General features: G+C 35.5%; 3 protein-coding genes across 4 annotated transcripts; all 3 read right to left on the bottom strand.

The window, feature by feature from the left end:
* Nucleotides 1–240: 240 nt before the first annotated feature.
* On the bottom strand, nucleotides 241–2,593 carry LOC117637009 (zinc finger HIT domain-containing protein 3). Of its 2 annotated transcripts, none has more exons than XM_034371745.1 (7): nucleotides 2,390–2,593; nucleotides 2,249–2,280; nucleotides 2,098–2,142; nucleotides 1,721–1,807; nucleotides 815–937; nucleotides 653–703; nucleotides 241–523 (listed from the first exon to the last, which is right to left on the bottom strand). In XM_034371745.1, the coding sequence occupies exons 1-7, from the start codon at nucleotides 2,461–2,463 to the stop codon at nucleotides 483–485; spliced, it is 453 nt and encodes a 150-aa protein (XP_034227636.1). In that variant the 5' UTR covers nucleotides 2,464–2,593; the 3' UTR covers nucleotides 241–482. The 2 variants fall into 2 exon arrangements, with proteins under 2 accessions (XP_034227636.1, XP_034227637.1); XM_034371746.1 differs by having other exon boundaries at nucleotides 849–937.
* A 760-nt stretch (nucleotides 2,594–3,353) lies between these two features.
* LOC117636757 (26S proteasome regulatory subunit 4 homolog B) lies at nucleotides 3,354–6,467 on the bottom strand. The gene is made up of 6 exons (XM_034371416.1): nucleotides 5,891–6,467; nucleotides 5,223–5,468; nucleotides 4,366–4,535; nucleotides 4,067–4,283; nucleotides 3,825–3,965; nucleotides 3,354–3,679 (listed from the first exon to the last, which is right to left on the bottom strand). The coding sequence occupies exons 1-6, from the start codon at nucleotides 6,371–6,373 to the stop codon at nucleotides 3,596–3,598; spliced, it is 1,341 nt and encodes a 446-aa protein (XP_034227307.1). The 5' UTR covers nucleotides 6,374–6,467; the 3' UTR covers nucleotides 3,354–3,595.
* Nucleotides 6,468–8,589: 2,122 nt separating this feature from the next.
* Nucleotides 8,590–9,183, bottom strand: LOC117638860 (S-protein homolog 24-like). The gene has a single exon (XM_034374017.1). It carries the CDS (start codon nucleotides 9,145–9,147, stop codon nucleotides 8,707–8,709), a length of 441 nt encoding a protein of 146 aa, XP_034229908.1. The 5' UTR covers nucleotides 9,148–9,183; the 3' UTR covers nucleotides 8,590–8,706.
* Between the last annotated feature and the right edge of the window lie 10,858 nt (nucleotides 9,184–20,041).

Genomic DNA, 20,041 nt, shown 5'->3' with positions numbered 1-20,041 from the left:
CATCAATTCATTTCTTGAGTTGTCTTTTTCTTGGTGAAAAAGATATGATCAAAATCCCCAATAACACTGGAGGACAACCAATATAAGTCGAAGGCAAAAGTCTACCTCGGACAACTTTGTGCTCAATATCTGGCAAAGGCATATTGATCACATCCTCCACCAAAGATGCGAGAATATCTTTAACCAGAAATCCTATTTTCTTTGCTTTATTTTACTGGTTAACCATAAAAGAGTAAAAGATGCCCGCAGGAAACTCGAGAGACATTTATATTCTAACTATAAATTGTTTGACGAGATTTTCTTCAACTTACATCAGCTATTGCACATTAAAATTTCCATAGTTCAAACCTGGAACCCGATTACAAAATTCCTGACCATGTCCAAGATGGAAGCACAACATTCTTAATGCGTTTCTTGAAGTTGAAGATGTCTCGATAGTGGAGAGCTTTAAAATCAGATTTCTTCCCTGTGTAAATTGTCCTTCACGAAGTGCTTGTAGTTATGAGCCAAGGGTAGATAGGATCTGAAGACAGAAATCCAAACAGTATTTAGAGCTCAGGCTTTTATTCAAGTGAACCGATGATGATCATATGGCAACCAAAACAATTTAAAGCAGAGAGTATTCTCTAATAGTAGTAACAGAGGGCATCACCTTGTCCGTAAATATCCGAAACACATCCACACCCATAGCTTTCTCCAGTTCCTGATGATAGTATAGAACACGATTACCAAACATTATTCTCCATTTTAGTCAAGACAGTTTGATTTGACAGTATCATGCCTAAATGAAAAACATTTGATAAAGGAGAAATACTTTGGTCTTGATTGAAGTAAATGTCCCCACTCACTTTCTCTGCATCTGGTGAACAATCTATATTTAGAATGAGCTTCTGAAGGTTTTCATCTTTCAAAGCACTGCAAATTTCACTGGAAGAAGCTACAAAAGGGAAAAAAAACGAGGGTTGATAATCAGGGGGAGCAATCATATCATTTGCAGATTGAAAACTGTTATGTTCTTATTAGTTGCCTAGTCCAACAATTTCCTTCAACCAGAGATTCTAAGCGGGATAATTACCATCAAACATGTAGATGTGGGACAGTTCTCTGGAGCCAAACCGTGCGGCAAAACAGCTTTGGTGTATGTAGATAAATTGTTGCCTAATCTAGCCTACTGAACATATAGATTCCCTAAAAAGACCAGCAGTTAACATAATTGGAACCATCGTAAATTACTATAAGTCACCACATTGAGTTTCGGGGAATGATGATGGCCAGATGATGGCCAAATGATGGAAAGAAACAAGAAAAGTTTACAAGAAACGATAACACGGTGAAAAAAGTTCAGAATAACCAACACCATAAACCTTGGCTTGTCTTCTGTTACAGCCTACTTGCAGAAACCTCCTTAGTTCTAACAGGTTTGGTTATCCTCGTTTTGGTTTCAACCAATAAAATAACCTCTTTTTGGCTTCAGCCTAGATGACAACAGCCTCTTTCATTCTCTCATTTTACCTTAAAGGCGTTAGATTAAATCTGGCATGAACATCATTTATACTTCTAAATATTTTGGAACCTAGGTCTTAGTATGCCCCATAAAAGGGTCAATGTTTTTCAAAAGGTGAAGGGATAACCCTCCACTTTCAAAGTTCCCCAACGGCCATCTTGTGTAGCTAAGTTAAAAACTCTAATGCATTTCCAAGCTTAGTTATAAAATCCTTACCTACAGCCTCTAGTTGCAGCCTTTGCAGCACTTCACTCGGTTCCTCAACAGTTAATGGCCTATCTACCCGTGATTCCGGACCTGTGGCTGGAGAATAAGAAATCAACAACACTAGAATTCTCAGAATCCTCAGAGAGGACAAATGTCTCATGAAAATATCCCAAAAGGCAATGCAACATGAAGAAAAAATAATGAACAACACAAACATAACAAAATTTCCTTTTAATAAGCTGTGTGTTTATTGAGGTAGGATCACAGACATAAATTGAATCCCATACAATACTTTCTCTAATACGTATCAACAAAAACACTACAAATTAGCATTTAGGCATATGAAAGCAGATTAATTTAATGAAATTAGAGTGCCAGATTCTTACTTGGTGAATTTTCCAAGGAAGACACTGGCAAAGCACATGGGTTTTCTGCAAAATTCGTATATAAGCTCAAATTAGTCCCAGATTAACAACAGAATAAGCAATTAACTAGCTTTTGAAATTCATAATTAATGATAATAACTAATACGCCCACCCTTGTGTTTCTTGAAACAGGCTACAGAACAACTGCAAGCAAAAGAATTTCATCTTTATAACGAATCAGATACCAGCAAGAATCAAAAGGGTTTTCAAAATAGATAAAACTGAGGATATTGGTGAGCTGCGATGAGCTTACTAAGGCGCAAGGCATGAGGGGCACTTGTACTTGGATTGTGCTTCGTTGCAGACTTGGCACAGTCGAGGACCCATTTGGACACTCAGTCCCGCTTCTAAAAGCTTTCGAGGATTGAGACGGAAAGTTTTCAAGAAAATATTTTCCAGGAAAACGAACAGAAGCTAAGGGGATGAATTAGAGCCCACGCACCGTTTTGTTTGTAAAGGTATTTTTTTTATTTTTGGCTACGAAAATTAAATTAAATGGTTTACAAAGGAAAGAATATCAAAGAACGAATTATGACATTTGAGTAAGCCCTAAAAACTTCAACTTTAAATTATTCCCTGAAAAAAGTTCAATTTTCTTTGTAGTTAACTTCTTTCATTAAATTGGAAGGGTTCAAGACTAATCCTGATTTATTTTCCCACTTCAAATTTATAGAGAAAATAAAACATTGGAAGCAAGATAATGCATGAAATTATAAATTCTCTTATCAAGATTTTCCCTAAATTTCATTAATTTCATTATAGGGTGTTCTATAAATAAAGGAAAATAATTGCCTCTTTCCTTGAAAGTAGGAGCTCTTACTTTCCTGCCAATCACAGATTGACATGTGTAGAGATTTTTCTTTTGGTGATTTTGATGAATTATTTTTACATGTGTCAATTTGTAGGAAGCATGAATGCCTCCTTTCACAGAAGCAGTGTCCATAAATAAAACACAATGTCAAGTTATTACGATTAATTTTTCTTTTCTTTTTCCCAATTTTCTGAATTGTCGTCCCTCTTTTGGAGAATTTAGTTGCTTGAATGAATCCAAGAACGTAAAATTCACTCAGTAAACACGTTGACAAGCACACAAAGGCTAACGTAATGAGTTTCCAAATCGCGCGGCAACCCAAGCTTAAACACATCCCACATTTTCTTTAAGCAGACTTGATATTTTGTGCAATTTTTCACAGGCATCATCAAGAGACACGTCAAGCTTTGAAATGAAGCATATGGATAAACGTAAATAATCGGAGTTTCCTTAGTTGGTTTCCGAAGGGAAGGCACTCATGATTCTATAGTTGAAGTATTACAACCTCCATCTTTCAATTAAGGATGCTAATCATTACTTAATATTGAATCCAACCAAAACACAAGAAACTTGAAATAGAATTTAAGTTGTAATACAGAACACAAACAGAACGGCTGTGTCTTCAAAAGTACATGCGGGGTGATTTCATCACATATATAGCCCTTCTGGACCCCCTTCTTTCTTCTTGAACATCACCTTTTCCTTTGCCTTCTTGAAGTCTATATGTGTCACCTGATGCACACAATTTAAATGTAACACCCACGTTAATTACAATGATTAAGCAACCAGTTGAATCAAACACAGTAAGAAATGATAAACAAATTTCAGAGATTGAAGATGGGGAAGGGAGGTTGGAAGATCAAAGTGTCTTTCTCACCTTCATACGGCGCTCTCTAAAAGCAAGCAAACCAGCTTCAGTACATATTGCCGTTATATCAGACCCAGAGAACTCATCCTTGGTCATAACAAATTCTTCTAAGTTGACATCATCAGCCAACGTCATCCTGGATGTGTGAATCTGCAATCAATAGATCCAATCATCGTTACTCACAACCATAAAAACTTGGCACGTTTCATGTTGAATTTGTTTATTTCTTATAAACAGTCGTGTCAATTTACCTGGAAGATGCGCCTCCTTGTTTTGATATCAGGAAGAGGAAATTCAATCTTCCTATCTATTCGGCCAGGACGAAGCAAGGCTGGGTCAAGACTCTCAATTCTATTTGTTGCCAATATCACCTTGACATCTCCTCTTGAATCAAAACCATCTAACTGGTTCAGTAACTCCAACATGGTCCTCTGAATTTCACGTTCACCACCTGAATGGGCATCATACCTGCAGACAAAAGATCATCAGGAACATTTGATTAACAGTAATTTACAATCTTTTCATCAATGTTCAGGGGCTTGCAGCTCACCTCTTTGTACCAACAGCATCAATTTCATCGATGAAGACAATGGAGGGTGAGAGGTCATCAGCAACCCTAAAGAGTTCCCTCACTAATTTTGGACCATCTCCCAAGTACTTCTGAATCAACTCACTACCAACAACACGTAAGAAAGTTGCAGATGTTGAGTTTGCCACTGCCTGAAAAAAGTGAAAATAAGCTTACAAGCTGAGAAGATAATTTGACAAGAAGAGTGCAGATACAACAAATATGCCATAAGCAAACATCATTGAAAGGAACTCTGTGGGGCACTCATAATTTTCGTAACTGTGACAGTAAAACTTTGAAACTAGACAGGTCCTTGCAACAAATTTTGTCGGTGCCCGCTCTGACCCAAACGTCTATTGTGAGTATGCTATCGGTGGGTGCATGAGATAGAGGTGGACCCACAAACATACAAACAAACAGGAAAACTAGCAAAAGCAATTGCTACTGGTGTCAGCATTGCAAAATACACAAAAATGGCGACAGAAATAGAGAGCAAACTATAAAATCACAGAATGAGAATAGATGCAGCAACCTGTAGGAAGGAAAATATCAGTTTGATGATATTTGACACCCAGCTAATGACAAAAGCATTCCTATGGCATGTTGCATACAGAATATGATACAAATTGGAAAACAACATGGGAAACATCAGAAATCTTGCAACTTAATTAAAACAGTGAAGCAGGTGACACACCCTAATTTTTTTGTAACATGTGCAAGTGGGGAGGATATTCTAGTGAACAAGACAAAACAAGGATACAAAAAGAACAAATAAATACAAGCAAAAGGTGAATTGGCATGCTGTGGCCAAGTGGAAAAATAAAAAATTGGATCCACACCTTTGCAAGCAAGGTCTTGCCAGTTCCAGGCTCTCCATACAATATGACTCCCTTAGGAGGCCTGATACCAATGTCTTCATATAGTTCCGGATGCGTCAGTGGGAGCTCAACTGCTTCTTTAATCTCCTGTATTTGGGCATCTAATCCACCGATGTCAGCATAAGACTCCAGTGGAGCTTTCTCAACTTTCATGACAGACACCATTGGATCAACTTCATCTTGAAGAAGCCCGACAACAGAAAGCACCTGACAAGGAACAACATTTAACACACTACCAATCAAAACCCACACAAATAGATGAATCAAAAAACAACAGCTGAAGTTATACCAACAGCAAACAAATATAGTTTGGTTTATAAACACGGGTAGAACCATAAATGTAGCTATTTCATATAGACCAGATGACCGCTTAACAGTAAATGACTAAGTATCATCTTTAGCAGCCGAATGGAGACTGTCTATGCAACTAAGCATCACAGTCTGATTAGGTTTCGAGTGCAACAAAATCACAAACTAAATTGCCCACATTTCCCTAACCATTTATCAGAAACCCAAACAAGCTAAATTCCAATTTCCAATCAACAAAAGCTAAAATTAACAAAACTAGCATCAACAACCAAATAACGACAGCCCAATCAAAAACCCTAAAAACCCAATACCCCAATTACCTTATTATGCATCAAAATGGCACAACCAGGCTCGAGCTGGTCCTTATCTACAAAGGATAAAATCCCAACATAGTACTCAGGCCCAACCGAAGACGAAACAATCGCATGGTTCTCGTCAATTAGCTCCTCTAGATTCCCAACGCTCATCGGCGAGCCTCGGAGATCGTCGACCTTAGATCTATCCTCCTCGGCTTTCTCTTCCTGCGGCTTGAGCCGCTCCTGGTTCGTCACGAACTCTTCCTCCATAAGCAGATAGTCCTTGATTCTATCCAGCTTCAGCAGCCGAAGCTTGCACTTGGTCAGCGGCGTCACGGTCGGAAGCCGAGCCGCAGCCTCCGGACCCTTCTGCTTGCGCTGCTTTCGACCGACTCGGGCCGGCGGAGCCGCCGGCTCGAACTTCTTCTCCTTCTTATCGTTCCCGTCGGGCTTTCGGTCGCCCGGTAGGCCTTGCCGGTTCAACCCGCCCGGAGTTCCCTGACCCATTTCTTGGTTTTGAGAGAGAGAGAGAGAGAGAGAGAGAGAGAGAGAAAGTTTTGAAGGGTGCGAAGTTGTCTTTAGAAACAAGTCACTGAATCTGTGTATGCGATGCGGCTATATATTATAGAGAATAGGCTGTGTTTCTATTCGGGATTTTAATTGGGCCTTCACAATTAAAATAAGATTATTGAGGCCCAATATAGGCCTCTTAATTGGTATCTATCCAAATTCAATTTGAGTTTTAAGTGAGCCCAAGGTGTGTATGCCTAAGATCGCCTAGTTGTTTTGTGAGTTCCTTTGGCTCTACATTAACCACGTGTCCAATAATAGTTCTGCAATTGATCGGGTGATTATTAAGGACCCTTTATTATAATTGTTTGTCATCTTTTGCTTGGAAAAAAAATCTTAAGACTTACAGATCAGTGATTTTAGGTTTGAACCCTCATTGCACATGTGCGAGAGAAACCTCCATTTCAATTATTAAAAAAAATTGACTTAAAAAAAAAAATCGTTTCTTGTCATATTGAATAAAGATCCACAATTTATAAGCATTTAAATTTATCGAATGGGATTATAATCAGAAAGGAGTTATACAATTATTTAGGATCCAATTCTTTTCTCAACTTTCCCATGCAGGTGATATAGATTTGAAGCACATAATATTGTGAGCCATGTGTGAGCCCATACATCGTCTAATTTCAAATTAAACCGTGGAGAAACCAAATTGAAGATAAATATAGCTAGAAATTAAACATGATCAAGTAATGAGAATATGTTTTTTATTATCTATATCATCACCACCTACAAGCAAGATGATCATTTTATACATGATCTTTGAAGTTAGGATGATTCCCATCTATGCATGAGATGATATTGTTGGTGGTGATAATCAAGCAAGGACATCCCATCTTCATTTGCTCTCCACATGCAATCTCCATCACCACAAAACTTGAGAAAACCTTCTTCGGCAGAAAAGGCATGGAAACTGGCTTTTCCACCCCTCCACCACGTATCGCAGAAGAAGAGAGTTCTCTTAAAAATGGCAATCCGAAAATGCCAATTGAATTCGTGATTCGCGGGGATATGGTGAAGCCCGAGATCATCGTCCTTGGATTTACAATGAACTTCCAGAGTCTCGTTTTGGAAGCTGTTGACAACATGCACCCGTATCTTGTCGAATAGTGAATCAGTGACTAGTGTTTGGCTCATCAGACAGACTAGAAAGATAAGCAAGAACATGGAAATGTAGGATTGGCATGGTTTGATCTTCATTTTGGTTGCTGCTAATTTGGCTGAATGTTTCTGATTCTCTAGCTTTATATAGTCTTAGGGTATTGGGTGGTCAAAGATGATATATACAAAAAAAGAAGAAGGTAGAATTAGCAGCTTGACACGAGTTAAGCCATGCATGCAGCATGTTATAGCCTCTGCATATATATCTACACTTGGAATAGCATGCGATGCATTTACTGCTCAAGATATTATCCAAGACTAACTGATATATGATTAATTTTTTGAATCGAAAAAATTCAAAAAGAAAAAAGAAAAAGTGGGGTTGGATATCTTTGGTTGTTACAATCAAATCGCCTCTGATCTTATACCTAAAGAAAAGGAAGGGATCAAGCTTTTGACAAATGGAGAAGAGGATAATCAGATCATGTTGTTGGGCTTTTCAAATTTGAAGTGATTCTCATCCTCAGTTCTCCCAAACCCCAGTTTATAAATAGCATGACAGCAGCTAACAAAAGGAGGGTCCGAGAATGAAGAAGCCAAAAGACAGCCTACGAGTTAGCTGCTGTTGTCTCTCTTTTCAAATATCCGTGTTCAACTCTTAATCAAAGTCACGGGTGTTTAACCCTCATTTAAATGGGTACTTAATCCTCAATGAAATACTTCGTGTGATAAATCTATCATTGGGTGAGAAACCCACAAATTTTACTTGAATGAGAAATTCATTATTTGATATAAAACCTATAAATTTTTTCACTTGATCATGAATTATTATTTGGATGAAATATATCCATGGATCGTATGGGTGTTAAATCTATTGAAAAAAAATACCTTGGTATGAAACCCACAAAGTAAACCATGGTGATTAACCCACCAAAATGAAGGCTCGGGTGTTTCAAATCCATCAAACAACAGTCAATTTATTATAGATTTTTTTTTTATAAAAAAAAAAAAAAGGCCCATGAGCTATATCTCAAGTGCCTTTTAAAAGAAAAAGAAAAAACAGTTCTTACAACCATAAATATAAAGTCCATGGTTTTTTATTTATTCCATAAGTCCTCTTGTACCACAGGCCAATCTGAGCCTCTGACCTTGGTATAAAGACCAATTTAGCTCTCCCAGTCATAATATTTCACATCTTTTAGTCCATGCATGTCATGCAAATATATCCCATCATCCCTAACCTTCCAACTGCAGTCCTGGAAATTACAGAACTTGAGAAACGATTCTTCACAGCTGAAGAAGCGATAGTTGCCGCCATGGCTGGATTTGGAACCCCAACTTAGCTTGCACCAGTATTCGGTCGAGACACATTTGTCATTGTGGAAACCAACAGTGAAACGCTGCCCATTTACAATCCAATGGTCACCCAGATCTCCACCACCAGACTTGCAGCGCACCTTCAAAATGGTGTCATGGCTCAAGTGGTTTCGAATTTCCACATGGTAGTTGCCAGACTGAGGACCAAGACCAACAGTACAGGAATCTTGAGACATGACAAGTGTTGAAATTGCAAGCAACAAAATGAAGTGGCTAAAGAAGGGTTTCATGGTTCGGGATTTTTCTAGCTCGATAGATGGATTTTCTTATGCTTGAAAATGTGAATATTATAAGCTTCTTTTTTTCATTTTTATAGGCGGAGAGAGAGAGAGAGAGAGAGAGAGAGTGAGAGTGGGTGAGATGGGTTTAGAGAATTTATGCCATGATTAATCTGGTCAATTAGGGTGGTAGCATGGTTTAACATGAAATGCTGTTGCAGTACTAGAAGAAATACTGAAATAGATGGAGTAGGTGAAAGTTGAAATATTGCATTGAGATCAACTCATAGTGAATGCTATTGCAAGCAAGGAAACCGAGTAGCTGAAGAAGGCTCTTGTGACTTTGGGCTATTAACAAGAATAAGAATGATGGAAAAAAAGACACAACAAATTGAGCAATGAAAAGAATAAATGAAAAAGCCTTTGGGACTAACTTGGTTGGTGAAGGGGAAGTGGAGGAGAATGATAAGATTAGGAAGGTGACGAATTCATATATCCAATTAATGTACTCAATAGAGGTAACCGACCAATTTGTTGTGGTTGCATTGTGATTATTAACATAGAGCACGAATAATTATGCATTTTACACTACAAAGCATAAAAAATATTTGTGCCTAAAGCCCGATATTGTAGCAGTGAAGGAACATTAATCTATTGAAATTTCTGAAAATTCAACTGTGTTGATTTCTGACTAGAAGGGATTGATAAGGAGTTAGACCTTTGCATTTTCTATGAGCCACTTTTTGATATTGATGATAATATAAACGACATGTCTAAACTCCCTTACATTTCGATAAAAAAAAATAAAAACTCCTTTACACCTAAATTCGAATTCCGATAAACTAATTAATTTAGTGCAGGCCCAAATGTTTGTGTGGAACCGAACAGGATAAATTCCTAAATAATTACCAACGCAATTTCCACCAAATTCATCATCTTCCGATTTGCAACGGACTATCAACAAATTAATAAAAAAAACTAAAATTAAAAATTAACAAAGTAGCCACAAAATTCTTATTATATTAATTTTTCCGAGGTTGAACAAACGAAGCCTTAATGTGAACCATACAATGAGTCTTTTTTACATCAATTTCATACTCACCATTTATATTTGAGTTGATATTCTTCTTGCGTAACTGGTCAAAGACCACAGGAATAAGGACACAAATAAAATATTGTTTTTTTTAATATTTGACACAAATAAATTATATTTGTACTTATTTCTTATAAAACACGAATAATGGTGCTAAATTCATGCACATAGGACACGATTTTACATTGGACACAAAAAATCGTGGCACAAATATTATATATTTATTATCTGATACTTTTTTAAAGGAAAAGTAAGTGATTGTTTAGACAGAAACAAAAAAAATTGTGTCTTTATCTGACTGATGTGACATACCAGACGCAAAAACCATTTTGTGCCTAACAATTTATAAAAATTTACATATCTAGTAACTTTTTTAATATATTTTTTTTCGAAGTAAAGTTTGAGGAAAAGAAGAGTGATTTAAAATTGCTTTAGAAAATTATTTACATTTACCAAAAATGTTATGATTATTGAGAACTAACTTTCAATTGAATTAGAACCACTCTTTTGATCAAAGAGGGAAGCTTCATAGGCAATTTCCCATAAGGGTGAAGGACCAACTTCTTCATTGGATTATGAGAAAGAAAAAGAAAAAGAAAGTTCAATATTTAAAGATATAGACTGCCATTAATATTGTTAGAGTGACTTGCATGAGCTTGAGAAATGAGGAGGACACCCGTTATTTGGATGCCAAGTCTTGTTTTCACTCTTCTTTTCCTCAAAATTCCATAGTGATACGCATGATCTGCTCTCTCTCTCTCTCTCTCTCTCTCTCTCTCTCTCTCTCTCTCTCTCTCTCTCTCTCTCTACACAGATGATTTAGAAGATATGCTGACTGAAGCTATGCTTTCTCTCAACACTATGAATGGCAGCATTAAGTTTTCAACCTTCCAGGAGTTTTCCTTGCACCTTCCAAGAGCTTTCTCTCAACACTATGACGAGTGAAGGATCAACTTCTTCATTGGATTATAAGAAAGAAAAAGAAAAAAAAAAAGTTCAATATTTAAATTCATTGTTTGCTCTCTCTCTCTCTCTCTCTCTCTCTCTCTCTCTCTCTCTCAAATTCATTGTCTTCTTTTTCACTTTTCTTTCTTCCTCCAACTTCCACAGTGATCAAATTGAATCAAATGAGAAAAAGTCATTTAATATATCCCCATTGACAGGAAAAAATTCTAATTATTTTATGGGGTTTTATAATAGTAACATGTGAGCTGATGGCTTGAAAGATTGTATAGAAAACAACTGAGAAGCAAACAAGGCCAGTCAAAAAAATCACAAGGAATTCACTTGATTTGGTGGAATGACTTAAGTTAGAAAAATAAATTGTTAATGGCTGCAATTAAAAGGCTAATTCAGAATTAGTGCTGGTAACCCTTTTTTTTTTGTAGAAGCATGAATGTTTTTCAATTGATGCTAAAGATTATGTGTAAAACAAAGAATGTAAATAAATATGAGTCTGTTCTGTAGAAGATAAGCTCTGCTTATTATTAAGTAATGTTTAGAGGCAAAGGAGATCACTCATATATTTACATATATGATAAATACTTTTTCTGCATGCATGTCAATTCTCTTTATTTGATTGTTTATGGTAAAAATGTGTTTGTTTATGGTCTGGATCTGAATTCAAAGACTTGTACTAGTCACTTTTAACCTAGAAGCTGCCCTTTGTGATAGATTTTGCAAACTTGCAAACAAAAAGGAAGAGAGAGAGAGAGAGACAACAAGTGTGCGTACGTGTGTGTGTGTTATCTGCCAGTGCCGCACTGCCACACGACACTGAAAAGCTATGGGAGCAAAATTCCATAGTGTCACTTCACACATGAACCATTCCAATAAACAAGCATGCAATTTGACCATATCTTTATTACAACTTTATCTTGGGCACAAAGTCTTCTTCAGTTGTACTATTGACCAATTGATTATAGTTATTGTTACAAGGAAGATTGGAACGCCTGGAAATATTTAAAGTAATGTTTATAGTTGTAGAGAGGCATTATATTAAAATCATCGTCCATTAAAGAAAAGAAAATAAGACAAACTAATGAGAAGGAGGAGGGGAAGAAGAAGGGGAGAAAGTAATTTTAACTCTTAAACCACTGAGAAGAATATCCATGCATGCAGGGCATGACCCCGAACATATCATTTTTCTAGGGAAAGAAAGAAGATGGAAATTAAGCTGTAAAAAATTATAAAAATAAAGAAAAAATAGTCTCCTAGTCACTCATTGGTGACTTTTGACCAAATGATTTGGTGATGATGGGATTTTGAATAATAATAAATAAATAAAAAAACAATATCATGAAACGCCCGGAGATGGTAAATTTAAAAGTAATGTTTTTCTTCTGATGGTCCTCCATTACAATTTGATGGATGGAAAGTCATGGTCTTGACGGCGTGAAGGCTTGAAGCCTCTTACTATTTTCAGTTGTAAAATGGTGGCCATCTCTCTACGGCTGTAGAGGACCATGTGACAGAGAAGAGGAAAAGACATTTTCCATAGCGGAGTGGGGAAGAAGAAAAAGTACTGAAATGACATGAAAATATAGCAGTTTGTGGGCTTGCAGATCTTAACTTTGCAGCCATAACGATGGATTCAGTACCCCGCAGCAGCAGCAGCAGCACAGCTCACTATATTTTTTTGGCCGGTTCAAAATTAAGTATGAAAAAGCAACCATGAAAGCCCACACATACATACACACAGCAGTAACACAGATTAACATATTCAGATATGTCCATCATCCATGGCATATGTCCAATAGAACAAAACTCTGTTTGTTAATCTCAGAGAGAGAGAGAGAGAGAGAGAGAGAGAGAGAGATCAAAGAAAACCCAATATTTTATGAAAGCCATGAAAACACTACAGCAACAACACCATTCAAATTACCAGAAAGAAAGAGATCAAAGAAAACCCAGTAGCATTTTATTAAAGCCATTAAAAAACTACAGCAACAACACCATTGAAAGTACCAGAAAGAAACAGACTAAATCGGCTCCTGTATCCATATCTATGGCGGTGGGCTAAGGGCTTGGGTAAACGTGGTTGCTGATGACCTTGTTGGCGTTTGATGTGGTTTCAGAGGCTCCAGCAGAAGCTGAAGAACTATTAGTATCATCTGAAACAGGGCAAAAGCATTGGACAATTTTATCAAACATCATCCTCTTCACTATCCTCTTCTTCACAGGGAAGACACTGCCAGGTTTTGGTTTGAACAACCATGGCTCAGCCTGGGTTTGATCTTGAGATGGGCTAAAATTCAGCTTTATGGGCTCCTTTGGGTTGTGCTCTGTTTTTGGGCGGAGGAGGTCTTCTTCCCCATCTGGGTTCAAGTGCTTCAACGCCTTCTCTGCATCTGCAGTTTCCTTCATTGCCATCTCTCTCTTTCTCTCTCTGTGAATGTGTGCTTCCTTCCGTATGTGTTAGTGTGCTTAAATAGAGATTGGTCCTCTGTTGTCATTGGCCATTCTTTCCTGGCCAAATGCAATCAGACCAAGTTGGTGTGTGGACTCCACAGCTGGCCTTGAGGCTTCGTGGAGGGCTTTGCTTTGCACATGGGACATGGCTGGCTGGTGTTCAATCTTGGAGGTAACATTTGGCCAAAAAGGCCACAACATGTTGACCTCTCAAGTAAATTTGTTAGATTTGATGCTGTGTCTCTGAATTTTTCTTTTTGGCGTCCCAAAAACTCTCAATGGATGCACCAATGTGGTACGGTGTACCCTAGCACGGTGCTCTCTCTCTCTCTCTCCAGGCACCCTTGCACGGTGCACGCTCTTTCTCTCTCTCTCTCTCTCTCTCTGTGATATGCATGGGGCCAGTGGGTCCAAAGTGTATCATTACAAGCAAGAAAATTAGAACATTGACCCCCCAAAAAAGCAGTTCAAAACCGGCCTCCATTTGTTTTATGGCTTATTATCACAAAACGTCCCTAAGGTTTGCGAAACTATCAGATTGCATCCTTAATGTTTTTTTTTGTCATTCGTGGTCCTCAAAGTTAGCATACATGATCACAAATGGTCCCTGCCGTTAGGTTCCGTCAAAAACTCCGTTAGTTTGCTGACGTGGCATATATGTATATCACAAAACATCCTTGAGGTTCACACACCTATCACAAATGGTCCTTATGAAAATTTTAAATTTTTTAAATTTAAAATTCATAAAATTTTTGTTTTCTTTTTAAAATTTTATGAATTATAATTATTTTAAAAAATATATTAAATTTTAAATACATGTGACACTATATTATTGTAGATGTGGGCTTCATATATATGCCACATCAACAAACTAATGAAGTTTTTAAAAAATAATTTAAAATTCATAAAATTTAAAAATGAAAAAAAAAAAACTAAAGGTTTAGGATTCATAAATGGTCCTCAAGATTAAAATCTTTCTATAAATTGCTTTTTCATTTATAAATAATTTTAAAAAGAAAACCAAAACTTTATGAATTTTAAATTTTAAAAAAAATAAATTCGTAAGGACCATTTGTGATAAGTGTGTAAACCTCAGGGATGTTTTGTGATATATATGTATGCCACGTCAGCAAACTAACAGAGTTTTTGACAGAACCTAACGTCAGGGATCATTTGTGATTGCACATACTAACCTTGAGGACCATAAGTGATACAAAAAAACATTAAGGATGCAATCTGATAGTTTCGTAAACTTTAGGGACGTTTTGTGATAATAAGCCTTTGTTTTATAGTTGTTTCCTTTTTATTTATATCATAGATCTGGGATATTTATACCATTTCAGGTCTACTACAGTTACTGTTAATAGTTTTTTCTTTTTATCCATACCATTGTTGGCTCACTTAGATATGGATTTTTTTTGTTTTGAAGGTGATTATCTGCTACTTAGGTCTGGAGTGTTTTTTTGTTTGTCTGCTCTTGAAATTGAAGACTCAAAGCGTGAGCTAAGGTTGAAGGTGTGACTTCTAGTTTTTTATTTTATTTTACTCTTTAGTTGTATTGAAATATTGTCTCCTACAATTTTAATTTGATTATATACTTTTTTGGGTGGTTGCACTGTAGCTATTAACAAAGAGCACGAATAATTATGCCTTTTACACTAAAGAGCACAAATAATATTGGTGCCCAAAGCAGAGTTCAATCTCTCACAATTGGATGCATAGATTCATGGCATTACATACAAACTGCAAATTAACAAATTAATCCAAAAACAAAATGCGAGAAATTAAAAAAGAAATTTAAACGAGTAGTGAGAAAATGCTTATAATATTATATATTGGATGTTGAACACAGCCACTCACAAGATCATCTTGCGAACAATTGAGTACTTTTCCACATCAATTTCATTTATCCCATTTATATTTTTGTCGATATTCTTTGTGGGGATAATTAAACAAGTTAACCCCATCATCTCTTGCTAACCACATACAATCATTAGCACTACAATCATTCAACAGACCTTTTTCATCGACTTTAAACGCATCAAAAGACTTATGTCCACCGTTCCACCGCAGGTTGCAAAAGAAAAGAGTTGTATCGAAAAAGTTGGTGCGAAACTTCCATTCAAATTCCTGGTTCACTGCAAGTTCATGGATTCCCAGATCGGTGTCTTTGGATTGACAATGAATTGTAAGAGTGTCTTTTGACAACCCGTTGATAACATGCACCCGGTACTTGTTGAAAAGTGAATGCGTGACTTGGGTTTGGCTGAGGAAGATAAGTAGGGCAAGTAAGAGCATGGAAATGTAGGATAGGCATGGCGCCCTCATTGGCTTCATTGTTTCTGTACTTGGTTGCTGTAAATTTAGTTGAATTTTTTTAAATTATGTATTTGGGTTTAAATAGCTATCATTTACTGATTAGTCCAACCTGTGGATAGGGTCAAATTCATTTCAATTCATTTACTTACCAAATAAAAAAAGTTTGCGTTCATTGTATTAGTTTTTTTTTTGGGGTCAATGTTCACTGTATTAGTTCATACCTATTACTGGGTGAAAGAAGATATGTAACTGAAACAGAAAATTTAATGTATTCGCTTGGTGCCAAAGAATAAGAATTAATGCCATTTGGCAATTTAGTTAAGAATTAATTCCTTATTTTACCAATATTAAGATGAAGTCAATTTTCCAATGGGGTTTAGCCGAGTGAAAAGCGGCCTCAATTTGCAAATGAATGGTCTCAAGTTCGAACCCCATGTCACCTTGATGAAAAAAAAAATCATGTCAAACAAAGTAGGGCAAATATTCAGTTATATATTCTTCTCCGATATAGAGGTATTTATAAGGAAGTACAACATTAAATAAAATAGGAAAAAAATCTAAATTACAATAGGAAAAAAATCTCAATTATAATAGGACTAGATAAATGGGTAAGTAACTAAAATCCTAACTAAGTAAGGAATTGCCAACAATTTGTATGCGTGAGAAACCCTCATACCCTTTATACTGTTATACATTACACTATGACTTGTAATAAAAAGAAAGAAAAAAGATGAAGATGAAGTTAATATGCAGATGAATCTCTTCCATATCAGTTTTGGATGATTGCTATGCAGGGGATTGAGCTTATCTTGCTGCTATTCTTTGTGTGTGAGCTAAAGGACATTTTTGAGTGCCATATTTTTGGTACCACTCTTTTGGCCTTTGCTTGTTGAGTGATTTGCCTTCACAAATTTAAAAATTGTACTGCTAGACTTGTATGATTGACATCTTAATTAGTAACTAATTGCACAGTTAAATTTGCAATACATAATATTCTTGTTTTCTACAATTTCTTCTTCTACTTTTCGCTTTCTATCGATCTGAGAAATTTGATTTCTCCCTAATGTTCTTGCTCCTTTGCATCCCAATTAGATCTCCCCACCCAGTATATTAGTTAGAATATCACTTTGTGAAAAGAAGAAAAAAAATTCCAAACTCTAACATTGGGTGCAAAGATTCATTCGGTCTTACACAAAAATTAACAAATTAGCAAAAATAAAATGTAAGATATAGCATCAAATGAAACAAGTTGTGAGAAAATGCTATAATAATTTCATAGATTGGATGTTGAGCACAGCAACTCACAAGATTATTTTCCTAGCGAAAATGTGACTACTCTTTTACATCAATAATTTCATTTTTCCCATTGATATTTTAGTCTATATTGTTTGTGCGGATAATTAAACAAGTAAACTCCATCATCTATTGCTCTCCACATACAGTCAGAAGAACTACAAGAATTCAGCAAAGCTTTCTCATCGACTAGAAATGCATCAAAAGTTTTATGTCCACCCTTCCACACCAGATTGCAAAAGTAAAGTGTTCTATCAAAAAAGTTGATGCGAAATTCCCATGAAAATTCCTGGTCCACTGCAAGTTCATGAACTCCAAGATCGTCGTCCTTGGATTTACAATGAGCTGTAAGAGTCTCATTCGTCAATCCGTTGATAATATGCACCCGGTACTTGTTGAAAAGTGAATAGGTGACTTGGGTTTGGCTCAGGAAGATAAGTAGGGCAAGTAAGAGCATACACTAGTAAAAAAAACCCCTTGCGCGACCAAATTTTGCGCGACGAAAAACTATTCGTCGCGCAAAGTGACTTTGCGCGACGAAACTTGAAACTTCGTCGCTCAAAGTCTTGCGCGACCAAATTTTGCGCGACGAAAAATAATTCGTCACTCAAAGTGACTTTGCGCGACGAAAAGTAAACTTCGTCGCGCAAAGTCCTTATAAAAATAAAAAAAATAAAAAAAATATTTTTTAAAAATTTTTCCATGACGTAATTCAAACATTTTGTCACCTAAACCAATTTATTTTTGTTTTTTATTTTGTATGCATAACACTTAAGAAATTAAGCGGTATATATATTTATTAAGTAACTTTAAATTTATTATTTTAGATCGGATCGGATTTTTATTAGAAAAATATATTCTTGTTGTTCGGATTTGGTTTTTGTTAGAAAATATATATTTTAAATTGACGATCGAATTATTTCATTGTATTCATATCGGGTCAAGGAGTGTAGCAGTAAAAAATCATCAAAATCGGAGTTAAAATAACCGTTAAATCTTGATTTTTCATTATAACCGTCGAAAAGTTTTATCCCTTACTTGATCTCTGAATGTTTATTTTTTTCGATTTCTGGCTATATGATCTCGAAGTATAAACAAACAAGTTTGATGGTTGGATCGTTGAAACTAGTTTTTTTGAATGCATATGCCATCAAAACAATATATTCACTAACAATTAAGAGTTTATTTATACTTTCGTTAAATATAACATAAGATTTTGTGGTATCCACTAGTGTAAATATTTTAAATTGGTATTCATACAGGGTCAAGGAGTGTAGCTGTAAAAAATATCAAAATCGGAGTTAAAGTAACCGTTAAATCGTGATTTTTTATTTATAACCGTTGAAAAGTTTTGTCCCGTTACTTAATCTCCGAATGTTTATTTTTTTCGATTTTTGGCGTATAAGATCTCGAAGTATAAACAAACAAGTTTGACAGTTGGATCGTTGAAACTAGTTTCGTAGAATGCGTATGCCATCAAAACAATATATTCAATAACAATTAAAAGTTTATTTATACTTTCGTTAAATATAACATAAGATTTTGTGGTATCCACTAGTGTAAATTTAAATTGAAGATCAAATTTAGTCATTGTATTCATACAAGGTCAAGGAGTATAGGTGTAAAAAGTTATCAAAATCGGAGTTAAAATAACCGTTAAATAGTGATTTTTTATTTACAACCATTGAAAAGTTTTGTCCCATTACTAGATCTCTGAATGTTTGTTTTTCTGCGATTTTTGGGGTATACGATCTTGAAGTATAAACAAAAAAGTTTGACGGTTGGATCGTTGAAACTAGTTTCGTATAATGCGTATGTCATCAAAACAATATATTCACTAACAATTAAGAGTTTATTTATACTTTTGTTAAATATAACATAAGATTTTGTGGTATCTACTAGTGTAAATATTTTAAATTGAAGATCAAATTTAGTCATTGTATTCATATAGGGTCAAGGAGTGTAGCTGTAAAAAATCATCAAAATCAAAGTTAAAATAACCGTTAAATCATGATTTTTCATTTATAACCGTCGAAAAGTTTTGTCCCGTTACTTGATCTATGAATGTTTATTTTTTCCGATTTTTGGCGTATATGATCTCGAAGTATAAAAAAACAAGTTTGACGGTTGGATTAAAAAAACAAGTTTGACGGTTGGATCGTTGAAACTAGTTTCGTAGAATGCATATGCCATCAAAACAATATATTCACTAACAATTAAGAGTTTATTTATACTTTCGTTAAATATAACATAACATTTTGTGGTATCCACTAGTGCAAATGTTTTAAATTGTAGATCAAATTCAGTCATTGTATTCATATAGGGTCAAGGAGTGTAGCTGTAAAAAAATCATCAAAATCGGAGTTAAAATAGCCGTTAAATCGTGATTTTTCATTTATAACTATCGAAAAGTTTTGTCCCGTTACTAGATCTCTGAATGTTTGTTTTTTTGTGATTTTTGGGGTATACGATCTTGAAGTATATACAAACAAGTCTTATGGTTAGATCGTTGAAGTGTGTGTGTGTGTGTGTGTGTGTATATATATTTATTTATTAAGTAGCTTTAAATTTTTTTATTTTGTACATATAACACTTAAGAAATTGAATAGTATATACATTTATTAAGTAGCTTTCACCTTAATTATATTTTAAATCATAAAATAAAATATTTTTATTTTTTTATTATTCATAACAATTATTTTTATAAATATTGTGCTACGAACCAATTTTTCGTCTCTCAAAAGTTTGTGCGACCAACAGTTCATCGTGCAAAACTCAAAAAATTTGGGC

Source organism: Prunus dulcis, chromosome 8, assembly GCF_902201215.1.
Source record: "Prunus dulcis chromosome 8, ALMONDv2, whole genome shotgun sequence".
Classification (NCBI taxonomy): Eukaryota; Viridiplantae; Streptophyta; class Magnoliopsida; order Rosales; family Rosaceae; genus Prunus; species Prunus dulcis.
This window is presented reverse-complemented; position numbering and strand designations above follow the sequence as displayed.